The sequence below is a fragment of the Buteo buteo genome, chromosome 7 (assembly GCF_964188355.1).
Source record: "Buteo buteo chromosome 7, bButBut1.hap1.1, whole genome shotgun sequence".
In the NCBI taxonomy this organism is placed as follows: domain Eukaryota; kingdom Metazoa; phylum Chordata; class Aves; order Accipitriformes; family Accipitridae; genus Buteo; species Buteo buteo.
Genome location: NC_134177.1, coordinates 33,237,393 through 33,252,720, shown reverse-complemented (window position 1 = coordinate 33,252,720; position 15,328 = coordinate 33,237,393). Strand labels below are relative to the sequence as shown.

At 59.3% G+C, this 15,328-nt stretch overlaps 1 protein-coding gene across 17 annotated transcripts in view; it reads right to left on the bottom strand.

Annotated features, from left to right (window-relative positions):
- KIF1A (kinesin family member 1A) overlaps nucleotides 1-15,328 on the bottom strand; it is a 34,388-nt gene extending 19,060 nt beyond the window's left edge. For 7 of the 17 annotated variants that reach the window (XM_075033289.1, XM_075033292.1, XM_075033291.1 and 4 more), the window contains exons 1-20: nucleotides 15,223-15,328; nucleotides 10,903-10,979; nucleotides 10,624-10,803; nucleotides 10,042-10,107; nucleotides 9,671-9,849; nucleotides 9,201-9,312; nucleotides 8,737-8,814; nucleotides 8,350-8,415; nucleotides 8,057-8,074; nucleotides 7,605-7,680; nucleotides 7,412-7,490; nucleotides 6,993-7,135; nucleotides 4,994-5,127; nucleotides 4,397-4,476; nucleotides 3,994-4,069; nucleotides 1,662-1,741; nucleotides 1,267-1,373; nucleotides 563-646; nucleotides 257-437; nucleotides 102-174 (exon numbers count right to left, since the gene is read on the bottom strand). In XM_075033289.1, coding sequence (XP_074889390.1) covers nucleotides 102-174; nucleotides 257-437; nucleotides 563-646; nucleotides 1,267-1,373; nucleotides 1,662-1,741; nucleotides 3,994-4,069; nucleotides 4,397-4,476; nucleotides 4,994-5,127; nucleotides 6,993-7,135; nucleotides 7,412-7,490; nucleotides 7,605-7,680; nucleotides 8,057-8,074; nucleotides 8,350-8,415; nucleotides 8,737-8,814; nucleotides 9,201-9,312; nucleotides 9,671-9,849; nucleotides 10,042-10,107; nucleotides 10,624-10,803; nucleotides 10,903-10,979; nucleotides 15,223-15,328 — 1,995 coding nt within the window. Of the gene's footprint in view, nucleotides 1-101; nucleotides 175-256; nucleotides 438-562; nucleotides 647-1,266; nucleotides 1,374-1,661; nucleotides 1,742-3,993; nucleotides 4,070-4,396; nucleotides 4,477-4,993; nucleotides 5,203-6,540; nucleotides 6,568-6,992; nucleotides 7,136-7,411; nucleotides 7,491-7,604; nucleotides 7,681-8,056; nucleotides 8,075-8,349; nucleotides 8,416-8,736; nucleotides 8,815-9,200; nucleotides 9,313-9,670; nucleotides 9,850-10,041; nucleotides 10,108-10,623; nucleotides 10,804-10,902; nucleotides 10,980-15,222 lie in introns of all 17 variants that reach the window. The other 10 variants (XM_075033288.1, XM_075033293.1, XM_075033294.1 and 7 more) reach the window with 3 other exon arrangements.

The following is a 15,328-nucleotide window of genomic DNA, read 5'->3' as shown; positions in this document are numbered from 1 at the left end:
GCTCTTATTTTTAGGACACACAGAGCCACCCCATGCAAACATCTGACAGAACTCAGTCATGCCTGGACAGCCTGAGAAGGAGTCAGGTCCTGGCCACCTACCAGCCTCTGCTGCTCAAGAAGGTAATTCGCCTCCTCCCGCTCCCTCCGGTACTGGTCCTCCAGTTCCTGGAGCCTGGGAAGAACGGGGAAGGAGAGGATGACCAACTTAGAGGTGGATACCCAACTCCCCATCGCCCCAGCCCCTGTGCCCTCACCGCTGCTCCATCTCCTGCTTCATGTCAATGCCCTGCTTCTCCAGCAGCTCTCTTTGAGCGAAAGCCCAATCCACGGGCTCGGCGGGGGTCTCAGCGCATGGGGTCCGCTCCCGCTCCTGCCGAGCCTGCTCGGGGTGGTTGAAGCGGAAGACATGGCTCTTCCCCATGATGATGCGGTTTCCTACAGGGATGCACGCAGGGCATGGGGTGAGGGCATGGGTTTAATGTGGGACAATGTGCAGGCCCCCCATTGGATGGAGGGAGGCAGGTTAGAGCAGCGCTGGTGAGCTGGCTCCAGGGACCCACCTGAGCGTAGGATGCTGGGCTCTGTCACCTTTTTGCCGTTCACGTAGGTGTCAGCGCCTTCACAGGGCTCCAGGGTCACTATTACTGCAGAGACAGTGGGAGGGGGAGAGAGGGAGCAAAGGTAAGGTGGAAGCAGAGGGATAAACCCCTCACCTCCCACTCCACTGCTTCTGCAGCCTTAGAAAGGGAGAGCTGCCCCAGCCAGCACCCCAGGTGTGGAGTAGGGGGAACCAGGGTACCCAGCAGCAGCACCCATGCCCTGGGCAACAAATGGGACTCGGCCAACCTTGTGCTAATCAGAGCAGTCCCAAGGACTAGAAGCAGCTGGAGACTGGATGTGAGAGGAGATCAGAGCCTCCGGCATGCATCTCCAGCCTCCCCAGGCTCATCTCCCAAAGCCCCCAGGTTCCTGCTGGTTTGCAGGGTGGGCTCTGCTCTGCGAGAATCATCTACAGTCTGCTCTTCCCTCCCGCCCTGATCTCCCTGGCTTGCTTCACCGTGGCAGCTTCCATGTGCCTTGCATGAGCTTCCCTCCCAGCTAGGTGAGGGCCGTAGCTCACTCTGGAAGCTTGGAGAGACCACGGCCATGCAGGAGAGCCCCACTACTCTGAGGAGGGCCAGAGCCCCGGCTGGGGGCAGGTGCTGGGGACATGCAGAGGGACTGAGGTCCCCAGGGAGGTGGAGCCCCTCTGGACAAGGAATACCTTCACCACCAGTTTTGGTGTCGCTGCGGAAAAGGCAGTGCTCTTCCTTAATGAAGTGCCCGCTGAGAACGATGTCCTGCCTCTTCTCTGCATCTTCCCGGCCAACCCTGCCGGGGGAAACCCAGCTCAATCCTTCCTCAAAGCAGACCCTCCCTGGGCCTCCCCCCACAACCATTCTTGGGGCTAACAGGAGCAGCCCTTGGTGCATAGCTGGACCAACATCCCTAACAACATTGCCAGGCAAACACATTGTTCCCACATGGCTATGGCACTTTGGGGATGCCCCAGGAACAGTGCCCAACCCGGGGACAGCTGTCACCCTGCTGCCCACCCAGGCAAGTCAGGCACTGAGATCCGGGCTAGGCTCCCACCGGTCCGCAGGACCTCGCCCTCACCTTGTTATCCCATCCTTGATGTAGTAGAGAAGACACTCGGACATGAGCGGGTCCTCGTTCAGGTTGACCAAGTGGGGCGTCTGGGAGAGACGAACAAGGAGTCACCCTGGTGCGCCCCACTTACCCAGGTGCTGAGGGATGCTCCTGAGGGAGATGGGAACTCAGCAGCACCTCAGGCTGCCTCCTGCATGGGCTCTCCTGCCCTCCGTAGCTCCAGGACAACATGCCCAGGCATGTACTTTTCAAGGGGACTGCAGAGAACCGAGCAGCTGGGATGAAGATGACCTGCCTCCACATGCCTCTCTACTTTCCTCCTCAAAGGGCTGAGCTCTGGGCACCCTTCCGCCAGCTGCCTTTGAAAACTCGTGTTGCAAACAGGCCCAACATGGAGCCGAACACTTCCAATGGGGAGTCCCTGATATGGCTTAGTGTCTCCTGGGGCAGGACCCTGCTCGCCTGCACTGCGTGTCCATGGGCCCTTGCCTCACCGTAGCCCCCAGCTCTGCTATGGACAGTGTAGCTGAGGCAGAGACATATCCCATGCAACAGCTGGTTTAGGGCAAGAGGAACTAAAAGTGCCTGTTTTCCTCCACTGACGGTACAAGGACAGATAAAGCACCCAAAAGAGCAGGTCCTAGACCAGAAGTTCAACCAAAAGTAGTGGAAACCTGAAGCCACATCTCCAGGCTGAATTTCACTCCCTGGTGTCCTTCCTAACAGCTGCCTCCCAACACTTTCTTCCCCCAGGTCACAAACCACTTTGTTCGTGACAAGAGGGAATTTTCTCCCCCGGCCACAGACCTCTCTGTCTGCAGCTAGCTTGTCTCACCCCATTGCAAGCTGCTGTGATTGCACCTTCAGGCAACAGGCAAAGTCCCAGGAGTATCAGCAGGTAAAGTTCTGAGTTTCCCAGAAATAAGGATAGAGACCGTAAGAAATGTCTTATCAGCCTGCTAACACCGGGCATGCAGAGATTTCCCCCTCACAACAGTGCTACAAGCCCTGGCTGATAGGAGGGACTCACTCCAAATAGTGCAGGAGAGCTGGAGGCCAAGGGGGAAATGCAGGCTCTTCTCCATGGTGGCTAGCAGGAGTAAGTTGGCTGTAACATTTAACCTCAGGCCCCTCTGAGCAAATACGAAGCCACAGGGTCTGAGACTCCTTCAGCTTGCAGTTTTTCTCCAGATTTGCAAGGCTGGCTAGTAGAAGTCAGATGCTTTACCTTCCACTGAGCTCCTTCGAGACGTAACCACCCCAGCAATGGCATACAGCAGGACAACGAAGTCCTGCCCTGCTTTGCCCTTAATGAAACGGGGTTTTGCACACTATCGACGCTAACTTTCCTCACCAGCCACTGGAAGAGTCAGAGAAGTTTCCACCCACCAGATAGATGAAGAGCAAGGAGGCATCAAGACCACCACAGCAATGCCTCACCTCCAAGACCAACCTGCTTCAGGGTATAAACCCCCATGCTTTCTAGACAAAGATCTGGGGTCCTAACAGGCAGCGACTGAGACAAGAATGAGAAACAAAGACAACGGTGTAGAAATTTGTCCTAAGAGCCATGCCAAGGCATGCAAGGGGAAGGTCCCGAAGCTTTCATCAGCGAGTGTCACCACCTCAGCTGGGGACGCACACATCTACTAAGATGTTTGGCCAAGCCAACCAGCATCAGCTGCCAGGGCAGCTCTCAGAGCATCCCTCGGTGTGGCAGGAGAGCCAAGTGAATGCACCCTGGTCCTACCAGCACGTGCCTGCACCTTGGCAGCCCATGCTGCTCTGCGGGCTTCACAGGGTTGGGGCTGTAAACCGGACACCACTACCACAATGGTTATACAGACAAGCGAGGGGCAGTGATGTGCTGTAACTGGTGCTTGGCAGGGTTTGCTAGGACACTAACTCTTTGGGGCACAGACAGTTTTTGCTTAGAAAATACTTTCCAGGATGCTACAAGCAATAAAGAGTATGGAATATTTCCACACCCACATTTCTGAGTGAGGACTTGCTGGTTTCAGGGGCAGCAATTTCGTATACCCCAAAGTATGGATTTTTATAAGCTGATACTGAAGTCCAACACAGCGATCATCAGCAAAGCCCCACCTGAATGGGGACAGCATCCAGGCAATGGAGGCTGGACATTTAGCCATGTATTTCTACCAATGTTTGTACCCAGCAGGGCTAACACTGGGATTTCCCCCATAGATTTCAGAGCCAAGAAAAGGCTAGAGAAATATTTGGGGCTGGCTGGCAGTGACAGGGCAGGTCAGAAGGGAGCTGCAGGGGTACAAAACAGCCCTCGTTTGCCAGGAAGAAGAGAATAAGATAATCCTACCTTTTTAGGAGAGAAAACACCCAAGGTGCCTCCATCCTCCCTCATGGCCACCCCCATTTCAGCCAGCAACGCTTCCCTGAAGGAGCAAGGGAAAGAAGAGCCTGTTAAAGACTCACAAGCTCCTGGAGCCAGCACTAGACAAACCCAGGATGGGACCTCAGCCCATGGGTTTGCCCCACAGATCACAGCCATAGGGCTTGCTTCAGCTAACTCCGTGCCTCAGGAGGGTTTCTCAGAGCAGACCACGTCCATGCAGGCTAACGTGGTGGTGCTGGGGTAGGGTACGGCTGCACGGTCAAATTGCCCAGCTGCCCCCAGGACCTGAACTGCTGTAGGCAAAGTGCAGAGGAGTGGAGATGCCTGGGGAACCCCACACTGTCCCATCCTACCCCAACCCACCCACCTCTCCATCCGGATTGCTTCCGTCCTCCGCAGCTTCTCCTCCCATGTCTCGTTCAGCTCCGCGATGATCTTCTCTGTTTCCTGGTGAGCACGGGGTTAGCAGGAGGTTAGCACACCTGCCCGCTCTGCCAGGCTCTGCCCAGCATGCCACAGCGGGACACTGGTCCCAGTTTCAGGCTGGTTTAAACAAGCAATGGCAGCATTTCACCCACATCTTTCCATCATTGCCATCTTCAAAGAGCAAGGCAGGAAGATCATCCTCTCCATCCCCTTGCTGCCAGCCTGCTCCTGCACCATGCTGAGCCAGGAGCACCCACCCCAAGCCACGAGCGCCTGTCCCGCAGGGCAGGGGCAGCAGTCACCCCATGGGAAGGATGGCAGCACCAGGTAGGCCCTACCATGCCAAACCCTCTCCCATCTGGCAGTCCACAGCATTGGGCAGCTCTGGGTCTGCCTGCTCTGCAAGAGCATGCCTGAGCGTCATTTTCCATGAGCGTCATCCATAATGGGTTTCCAGAAAATACTGAGCCCCCTCCAAAAGCCTCAGTGCAAGAGTGTTGAGCTGAACCCTCCGTCCTGCCAGGTGCTGGCGTCTTACCTTGAGCCTTTCGATCGCTTCTTCACTGCCTGGAGCAAACATGATGCGCTCGTGGAGGCTGGCGACGGAGGCGGCGCGGCTGGACAAGGCCGACAGGGAGGAAGAGGGGCTGATCCCGGCGATGGCATTGGTCACTGTGGAGAGATTGTCATGGCGGTGACTCAGCTCTGCCCCTCTAGCATCATTATTGTTCTCAAAGTCGGACACATCTACAAGTGGGGAAGGAGTGTTGGGCCAGGGAAAGACACATGGACAGGAAGAGAGAGAGAAAGAGAAAGATAGAGAGAAGAAAAGCTGTTGGGAAAAAAAAAAGAGTGGCCGGATGCATCGAGAAGAAAGCCAGGAATTACAAGGAAAAGGCACAGGCGACAGCACAGCGGTGCAGGCAGCAGCAGGGCAAGGGCACACGTGTCTCTCCCCCAGCCCGGGCAGCCCGCCAGGAGCACTGGGCTGTTTCGGGAAGCAGCTGCTGGAACAGCCCTGGAGCCTTCCTGGGCTCCCGGGGATGCTTTTTTGCAACGCCAGATCCTGCAGCCATCAGGTCTGGGATCGACCATCCTTGCCAAGAGCGTGCCACTGCCCCTGTCATCCTCCCCCATCAACACAGCCCGAGTGGTTTTCCCTGCCCAGCTGCCCCAGATTAGCTGGATCTGAGGGCAGAGAACGAGAAGGGAAGGGGAGGAGAGGCAGTGGCCCTCCACCACAAAGGGGCCAGGGGGATGGAGGAGGAGTAGCTGTGGGATCCCCTCACTGGCAGAGCCCGAACCCCTGGCCTGCTGGAGCAGCGCCTTGGCCAGGCAGCCAGAGAGAGAGCAAAGTGAGGGCAAGGTGGCAAAACACCCGTTACAGGCAGCAGCGGTTGCCTGCCGGCACCCCGAGCATCAGCTGCCACTGGACCCCGTGGCAAAGGGACGCAGGTATCAGAGATGCTCCTCCAGGCCCGAGAAGTCGCAGGGCCTCAGCGCGCTGTGCCAGAGGAGGGGAGGGCACAGGCTAATAGGTGCAGCATTAATCACCCATCTCCATCAGCCCAGGGAGCTGAGCCAGGAGGGGAGGGGCCAGGTCCACGTCTCCTCAGGGGGCTCGCCATAGCCCAGGGCAGGATGGGGCGACAGTGCTTATCCATGGGCAAAACCCTCCTGGCCATCACCACACAGCCCTCCGTCAGGAGAGCATTGTGCCAGCCCGCCCAAGCGCCGTGCCGGGCTCCAGTCCCAGCAAGCCCCAGCGCCAGCAGAAGCAGCGACAGCAGCAGCAGCAGCGACACGAAACATCATGACAGCATGGAGGAAGGCATCCCCGTGGGGATTGGGCCCTTGGCACGGCAGAGGACGCTGGTCCCTCCGAGCGCTATCCCAAGCCCAGGCGCTAACTGTGACTCTGCCACCATTCCCTTTGCCAGCTCCCTGGGGACAGCAAGCCCCTCTCCATCAGCTGGGGCTGGCTACGGGAGCCCTTCCCCATGCTGCACAGGTGCCCCTGGGTGCAGCCTATGCCTCCCAAAAGCCATGAAGCAACAGAGAGTACCAGTGATGGGGAATACACACATTTGGATCCTCCCGCAGCAGGATGGGCTAAGAGAGAGAGAGAGGGCAGGGAGTGGGGGTAAGACAGAGAGAACAGAACAAGAGTGGGTTCATCTCAGTAGGATATCCAACAGCACACGGAAGAGAGGCCACGGGCGGGTGCAGCCCCAGGAACATCTTCCTGGCACCATTGCTGGGCACGGGATGCTGAAGATGGGAGGTGGAGGGGGAGAAGGGGAGGTCTGCTGGGTCTAGAGCAGCTCCTCCTCCTTACAGAAGTGGGCTGGGGGTTGCAAATGCGCGCGCAAGGGCTTGCCGGAGGCATCCTAACCACGCTTTGGCAGCGTGATGCTGCCGTGTGGCTGGCAGAGCAGGATGCAGGGTAGTTGCGGGGATACTGGCCCCGCAGGCTGGGGGGACTCCAGGCCACCCCTGCCTGGAGCCACTGCCAGAGAGCACCTGGCGGTACCTACTGTCAATGATGTCCCCAAGGCCTTGGGCATAGAGAAGGTCACGTAGGCGTGCCACCTCGTCCTTCAGCTCCCGAATGAGCTTGTTGTTGGGGTCCTCGTTGATGACGGCATTGCAGCGGATCTGCTTGGCACGGTCAGCGTACCTAGGGAAGGGCAGAGCCCTGAGCAGCGGCAGGGGGGCAAACCCCCAGCTGCTGGGCAAGTGGGAGTGCCACTAAGCCCCTCCAGCAAATGATCCTTTGGAACATCCCAGCACTGGGACAATCCTTTGGCCCCTTGTCTGAGGTTGCAGGGTCCCCCCACAGCACCACCCCAGCCAGGGTTGCCACAGAGGTGAGGAGAGCACGTGGCAGTGCCTGGGTTTCAGATAACCCCCCTGCCCTCGCCCACTGTGGGGGGACAAGGGTACTTCTTCCTACCTGAGGGTGCTGAGGGTCTCATCATAGTTGATGTCGGCAGGACTGAGAGCAGCGACCATGGCCGTCCTGGAGTTGCCGCCTGCCCAGAGAGATACACCCACATCAGGGAGACACTGGTCCCCGCGCCAGCCGTCACCCTCTGCTTGGCAGCCATGCCCGTCGCTGAGCCCACACCTCCCACCCATGTCCTCACCCAGGTTCTCCCGCAGCAGCCAGGTCAGTACTGAGTCCCGGTAGGGGATGAAATCCGTCTTCTTCTTCTTTTTGTTCTGGGGGATGGAGAGAGGAGGGAAGGGCTGTCAGGCTGCCTACTTTCTTCAAAGGGAAGGTGACAGCCGGTCCCCAGCCATGGGGACTCGGAGGAGGATGGCTCTGCCTGTCTACCGTGACCTCAGGGAGCTCTGCTCAGCTCCACAGGTCCTGCATGTAAAATGCCCTGTCTGGGCCAGGGCGGATGTTAAACGCTGGGTACTGAGACCCACGGGGTGAGGAGGGTGAGGAGGATGCTGAGGGCTCTGCCAGCCCCCAGGAGAAGGATGGCATGGGTCTGGGCAGAGCCTCACCCCTAAGCCACCCTGCCACCCACTCGCAACCACCTGTGCTAAAAAACAACCCCCCCTTCACAAGCCCGGCCAGGCTACCTACCTTGTTCGGCCCCGAATCCTGCAAAGAAAGGGAAAAGACTGTTTAAGTGAGCTGCTCCCCTCCTCAGTGCCCACCACAGCTCTCCATCCCCCAAGCAGAGAGCAGCGGGTGCAGGTCCCCAGCGAGACAGCAGCCTTACCAGTCCACCTCGTCCCAGCCCTGGGGGCAGCTTGGGATGTACCTGCTCATCCCTCAGAGCTGGGATGCTCCATCCCTCAGAGCTGACCCCACCCCTGCTGAGCTGAGCCCATTCCCACACGGTGCCACCGATCGTCTGTGCTCCAGCTACCTACCATTTCGGCCAAGGCAGAGATGACTTTCCCCAGTGTGGTCAAGGACTTGTTGATGTTTGCTCCTTCCTGATGGAGAGAGGAAAACCCCAGATGCTCAGGCCCCATTTCGGAGCGGCGCTAAAGTCCAGTGTACAAGGAGGATTGGGAAGTCCCAGCCGGGGATGGGCAAAGAGCAGCTAGTCTTACTGGGTAACCAGCACCTCTCAGGTGGGACTCATGGACTGCAGTGGAACTGGCACTGGGCAGCTTTCAAATAAAACCCCGTCAAGGATTTTGGCAGCATAGTGGGCAAGGAACCGGGCAAGGAAAAGACATGTCACAGCTGGGGACAAGGGGGTAGGACACGGCGTCCCCAACGGCAGAAGGGGACCCCACACCAGCTCTCACCTTTAGTCTTGTGCCCTTTGCACCAGTGGAGTCGGCTCGCTCGCTCCCTGCCAGGTCCACCAAACTGATTTTGCTGACCTGCAGGCAGAGACAAGGCTGTCAGCCCTGGCAGGCACAACAAACCGGGCCCTGGCACAGAGCCGAAGAGGGAGCAAAGACCTCTTGCAAGGTGACACTGCTCTGAAGGCAGAGGCGGGCTCTGCGGGTTCATTCTTGCCGGGATTTGGCCAGGAGCAGGGCTAACATCCTTGCAGGCAGGGCTGGAGGGCACCAGCTGCCAAATAGCCTGTCCAGGGGCCAGTCCCTCGAGGGACTGTGAGCCCAGAGTGTGCCTGGGACTTATCTCCATCCTGTTTCAACCCTCCATGAGGCTGCACCATCTCGTCCCAAGTGCTGTCGATAGCACACGAAGCCCTTCCTGGGTCCACGCAGGTTCCCCCAAGTCCCCCAGACTCTGCTCTCACCTTCTCAGTGGTGATGTCCGTCTCAGCATCATGCCGCTTCTGTGTGAAGATGATGTTGAACACGGCGTGGGAGCGGCTGCTGGTCTCGTTCATGTTGGTGGCAGCCACCGTGCTGCGGGGAGAGGAGGACAGGGAGGTATGACACTCTGCAGGGGACACCAGAGTGGCTGGCGATGAGGCCAGGGCTCATTTCAGGACAGGGTACATGACGGGAAGGCAAGTCTGGAGGACAGGAGAGGACTCTGGGAGGAGATGTGCAAAAGTCCAGGCTTTCTCCTGCTGGCTCCAGGGCGTTTTGAGAGCAGGAAGGAGGTAAGGTGAAAATAAGTGGGGGGTACCCAATGCTCAGACAGGAGGGGACTGCCACCTCCAGAGCAGCCAAACCGGCAAAGCAAGGACATTAAGCAGGACCTTCTGGAAATGTCTGCAAGCTTTCCAAATCCTGGCCATCTCCTGTTCCCCCAACTCACCGGGCCTTGTTCCCAGAGTCCATGAGATCCTGGATGTCGTTGTAGGAGGTCACAGCCAGCTTGGAAAGGTCCTCAACGTACGGGCCCATAAGGGGATGCTCCCTCACCCGCAGGTTCCCCTTGTTCTTGGGGTTCAGGAGGTCCCTCACGCGCTCACAGTATATCTCCATGTAGCTCACCTAGAGCAGAGGGCACAGGCAGGGCTAGCAGCCAGCAGGACGTGGACACTCAGTGTATAGGCACAATCGGGTCCTGCTCACCCACCCCACCCCACACCCAGGGACGGGACCCCCCAAAGAGGGGGCTGCACACCAGCATGGCTTGCAGAGCTGGGTGGGAGGCTGGAGCTGGACAGGCAATGGGGTGCCTACCTCCACAGAGTAGGACATGTTGTCATTCGTCGTGTCATTGATGCGGGAGAAGAGGTCCTCGCACAGCTGCGGAGAGAAGAGCCAGGCTGCTCAGCCCCCCACCAGAAGGATGCCCCTGCCCGGCGTGCCTTGGCCACAGGGATTTCTACCTTCTCACCCCAAAAACCAGAGACCCTGAGTGTTGGGATGGCTCCTGGGGAGCTGGCAGAAGCCCCCCTGCTGATATGGGGAGTTCAGCATCCCCAGAGCACCTGCCCCAGTGCCCTGCTGGACCAGCATGCGGCAGCTCTCAGCAAGCACCGCCGCCACCAGCTTGGCACTTGGACTACTGCTGCTCACAAACACCGGCCTCATGTAGCCAGAGCGTAATTCATCTGGTCTTGGAGGAGTCTGGCATGACCCTCCTTGTCCCCCCGCCCTCCAGCACAGCCACGCTGGCTCACTGCCACAGCAGGGCTGCCGTAGACCTCGGCAAAGCCTGGCCCCGTTCCCACCCTGCTCCCCTCTTCCCTCTCCACTCCAGTTTTCCTTTCGGCATCTCACTAGGACCAGCAGAACAGGCAGCTTTTCACTAGGCAGTACCTGCGGGATGATGCCTTGCTGATCCTTCTCCTGCTTCCCCATCATGGTGTAGGATTTTCCAGCACCCGTCTGCCCGTAGGCAAAGATGCAGACGTTATAGCCTTCGAAGGCATGTTGCAACATCTCCTCCCCAATGTCCCGGTACACTTGCTTCTGAGATGCATAGTTGATGTCTGCGGGCTGCAGAGAGGAGGGGGACAAGGAGCAATTTGGCAAAGAGGTCCTCCCACCTCTCCCCAGCCCAGTGCTCCAGGCAGGCTCAGACCTCCTGCTGCTTACCGTGGTGTGGGACCAGTAGGAATAGTCAAAGCTGAAGCTTTTTGGTGTCTCTTTGGGCTGCTTCGGGTTCAGGATAGCTACGGGCAAACAGATGGGAACATGAGGCCACCTGGCCACCCGTGGTACCCCCGCCACCCACATCCCGCTCATGAGGGGAGAAGGGTGATGGGGTTCAGTCCGAAATGGTCTTGGAAAGCGGGACTGGGACCCTCCAGCTCTGCAGCTGGGTCCAGAGCCCCCAGTCCCCAGCAGTCCCAGCCGAGGAGGTGGATGCCACAGCTGGCAGAGCCTGCACCAGCCCAGGGAGCAGGGCAGAGCCTTGCCCAAACATCCCGCTGGGCACAGAGCGAGGGAAACGACTCCTTCCCTTGAGCTCCTTCCTGCTTTGGCACCTGCCCTTGGGAGACCAGCACCAGCACTGGCATGGGAGGATCACAGCCTCCCTTCACCCCACAGCTGGGGGGCCATGCCCAAAGCCACATGCATCAGTGCTGTGGGGTGGGAGCAGCCACAGCCCCATTGGGGCTCCCCCAGGCCTCCTCCGGCTCCTGCCTCTCCTCCCCTGTGCTTTCTTTTGGGTACCCAGCCCCAGCAGGGTGATTAATGCTTCGTGTTACACCACCAGCGGAAACAAGAGCCTGCTTTTTCCCATCCCCTGGTGAAAAGGACGTTGCCATGGAAATTAGAGACTGCATCACTTCTCTTCCTCACTCGCCACTTTTTTCCCCCCGTAAAGCATTTATGATGGTTTTTTTTCTGAAACAACAGATGCGTCAGAAGAAACCCAAACCGGCAGGGTAATCACGAGATCCAGCCATCAGCCATGTTAGGCGACATTGAAATGACCTTGCAGGCCAGCGCAGCGCAGCTCCCGTGCCCACAGCTGCTCCCTGCCACCACCGGGGACAAGGAGGCCATATAGCACCGAGGCCAACGGAGCTCCCTCCATTGCAGCCTCAACCTGCCCTGCCCCAGGGCCGGCACTCGGCCAGGGCTCGCGCCTGCTCAGGATTCAAGCTGGGACCTTCCCAAGCAGCCCCGGGCATGGTGCAGCCTGCTGCCTGTGGGCTCGGATGTCCTGGTGCGCAGCATTACAGATACAGATACAGATACTTTCTGTTCCCAATTCCTCCTCCATTGCCATGATGGATTCTCCTCCAGGAGGGATCTGCCACTTCTGGCCTGAGACCCATCCATCCCTGCCCACAAAGGCAGCAAGGCAGGCAGGTGGAGGGTGGGAAACGGGGGCAGGATCCAACCTCGACTGCAAAAACTGCAGCACAGTGCTGCTCAGATGTCCCTTGCTGTGGGCAGGAGCCTAGCACCAGCACCAAAGAGGGGCTGGGCGCTGGCTCCCTGCCTGCCTGCCCACTGGAGACAACATGACTCAGATGCTCCGGATGCCTGCTGCATCCCAGGCAGACTAATTACCAAAGCCAGAGCTGCTCTCTCAGGAGAAAGGGCTGGGAAGTGACATGTCCATAGTAACTGCCCATCCCGCAGCCGCAAATGGGAACTTGGAGATCCCCACTGAGATCCAGACCAAAACGGCACCAGACCTTTCTGGGCAGCGCGGGCAGCCATGGGGGCTGCCTGTCCCTGCTGATGCCAAGTCGGTGTGTTGAGGGCGTGCGAGTGGCCGCTGCAAAGAGAAGTGGGTGCAGAGGCCATGCAAGAAGTCAGGTGGAGCATCTCCAATAGCTCCTGGGCTTCACCTGGCATCTCTGCCACGCCAGCCGGCCCCCCTGCGCTTGGCTCACGTCTGCCTCTGCCCTGTGGAGGTGACCCTTATCAGAGTGAACTGGAGTATCTCCCCCCCTCAGTGAGTCAAAAATGGGGCAAAAGCAGGAGCGGGCAGCATGGGGCTGCACAAGGCGGCTGTTCTGCATCCCAGTGTCAGCCCACACCAGGCACAGGGCAGAGGAGCAGCTGGGGACGGCACCAAGCGGCTCTGGGTATCCCAGCTGCAGCTGCCCAGCTGGCCCAGCAGGCCAGAGACTGGAACACAGGGGAGAAGGGAGCACACTGAGAGCAGCAGGTCTCCTGTCCCCGAGCTGAAACGCTCTCCCCATGCCCCTTTCATTCCCATTTATTTGCCTCAGCATGGCAGAATGCTGCTGGTGGGTCTTTTCCTCTCCTGTGATCAGGCATCCCAGGGCTTTTGCAAAGCTGCTGCAAAAGGTTCATGCTCTGGCCAAAGGGGATTAAAAAAGGCAGGGGGGAGGGAGGAAGACAGACATACAGACAAGAGGGGAGGAGGAAAACATCTGGAGATGATCCTTGTATTCGCCCTGAAAAGCCAGCAGCATGGCAGAGCATATAGCAAGCAGGCAAGCACCGAGCAGAAAAAAACGCAAGACCCACAGGAGAGAAAATAATTGCTGTATTTTAAAGCCTGCAGAGGCACAGCTCCGGCCAGAGAATATTAATGGCCTTGCGGGATGAAAGCTGGGGTCCCTTCCTCGCCGTCCTGGCAGGAGCTGCCAGGAGAGGGGCCCGGGATGTTGGTGCCCTGGCTGGTCCCCACGGCCGCACAGAGGGGGGGACGCCACGGGAACAAAGTGGCAGTGTTGGCAGGCGGCCGTGCTGCAGCAAGCCAAGGGGGCGGCGGCTGTAAGTTTGGGGGGGGAAAAGGACGGCAGAGAAGGGCTCACCCGCTCTGGTCCTGGCCCCCGCTGCCCCCCCACAGGGCTTAACGCATTAGGCAGAAGAACAACCTGCCCTGCTCCGGTATGTGCGGGGGTCTCTGCAAATAATCCTGGGAAAAGAGAAACTTGCTCTCGCCCCCCCAAACACATTTATTTTTGGCTTCTCTGTGAGGAGCCAGGGGGGCCGAGACAATCTCACTCTGCAGGGGGTGCAGCCGGCACTATGGGCATCCTCCTGCCTTCCCAAGCAGGCACCAGAGCCCCCCCGGCACCTGCCCCCCAGCCCCCTGGCCAAGGGGATTAGCCGACGGTTTGTCCATTCATGGAGAAAAACCTCGCTGTCAGCAAAGGGCTGGCCGGGCCACTGCCCTGCTCCTGCCCACAGCCCTGCCAGCCCTCCCCGGCACGGGCAGGGGGACAAGGGGCCTTCAGCATGGCCTGGGGAGGGGGCTTGCAAACAGCAGGGCTGGGGGCTGCAGGATGGGCATGGGCAGATCGTTCTGAGCAAACACAGCCGTGGCCGAGGTGGGGGATGCCTGATGCTTTTGACTGGGCCTGGGGGGGGGCAGGTCACCCCCACCCTTCAGGGGCAGAAGGGACGTTTCTCCTGCCTGCACCCAGGCCTGGGCACAGATGCAGCTCCTGCTGGGCCAGTAAAGTGGGGGGAGCAGCTCCGCACCCCAGGCAGACAGAGCATCCCTGCACAACCGGGAAGGGAGAGACCCCCAGGACACCAGAGACCGGCAGATGCTACCCCATGGACCCCCCCGTTCCTGCTCCCCAGGCCTAGGGTGAGGGAGGGACCCGGCGGGGTCACAGAGGCACCCTGCACCCTTGGGTGCCCTCCTCTCCCTCCCACCAGGGTTGTCATGGCAGCCCAGCGGCGTGCACCGCGGGGGCAGCTGGCGCCGGCGTTTCACCCACCGCCGTCGGTGACGCAGGAAGCCCGGGGCAGGCAGGCAGGCAGGGAGGGAGTTATTTTAGGTGCTGCCCCATCTGGAGGCTCCCAGAGCCAGAGGAGGGATTCAGCCACCTCTCCCACCCCATACTTCCCATAGCCATTATTTAAAGAGGAGCGAAAGCCAGACAGGCTCCTGACAGGACAGTTGGCCCCAAAGCCCCCATGCTACATCCCCCCTCCCCGAGCACACTGTTCCCTCAGCAAACCCCCCCACACCCCTCCATCCTGCTGGTGCTGCGGCTCCAAGCCCCGCGGAGGGAGGGATGGGTCGCGGCACACCGCAGTGCGTGGTACCCAGCCAGGCAGTGCCGTCAGGAGCTGCTTGCCGGCCGGTGCATGGCTTCCATGCTTGGGCAGGCGACCACGGGCTGGGCACCCTTGGCCCCACATCCATGCAGCAGCGTTTCCAGGCTCTTCTGATTCTTTGTCCCTCATTGCCTCCTCATTGCCCTGTTCAATACCACCGAAACCCAAGGGCTCAGTGCCACGTAGATCCCACCACTGCCATTTCAACAGCTGGACTGCATTTCCCTGTGGGAAAGGTGACATCACCCCCGATTCCCTCCTCCAAATGACACCAGGGGCTACAGGTGTCCACACCAAAGATCCCAGCAGCCTGGTGCTCGCTGCCATGGCCAGACCATGCGTGCTTCTCACTGTGCAGCATGCAAAGCCTTCCCGAGCCCCTCTGCCCCTGACACCGGCACTCACTGGTGGTGCTTCCCGACATCTGTATAATGCATTTAGATTCCCGGCTCATCTCCCGTGAGTTGAAGGGCCGGACGCGCACTGCCACCTTCACAGATGCTCCCGCCAT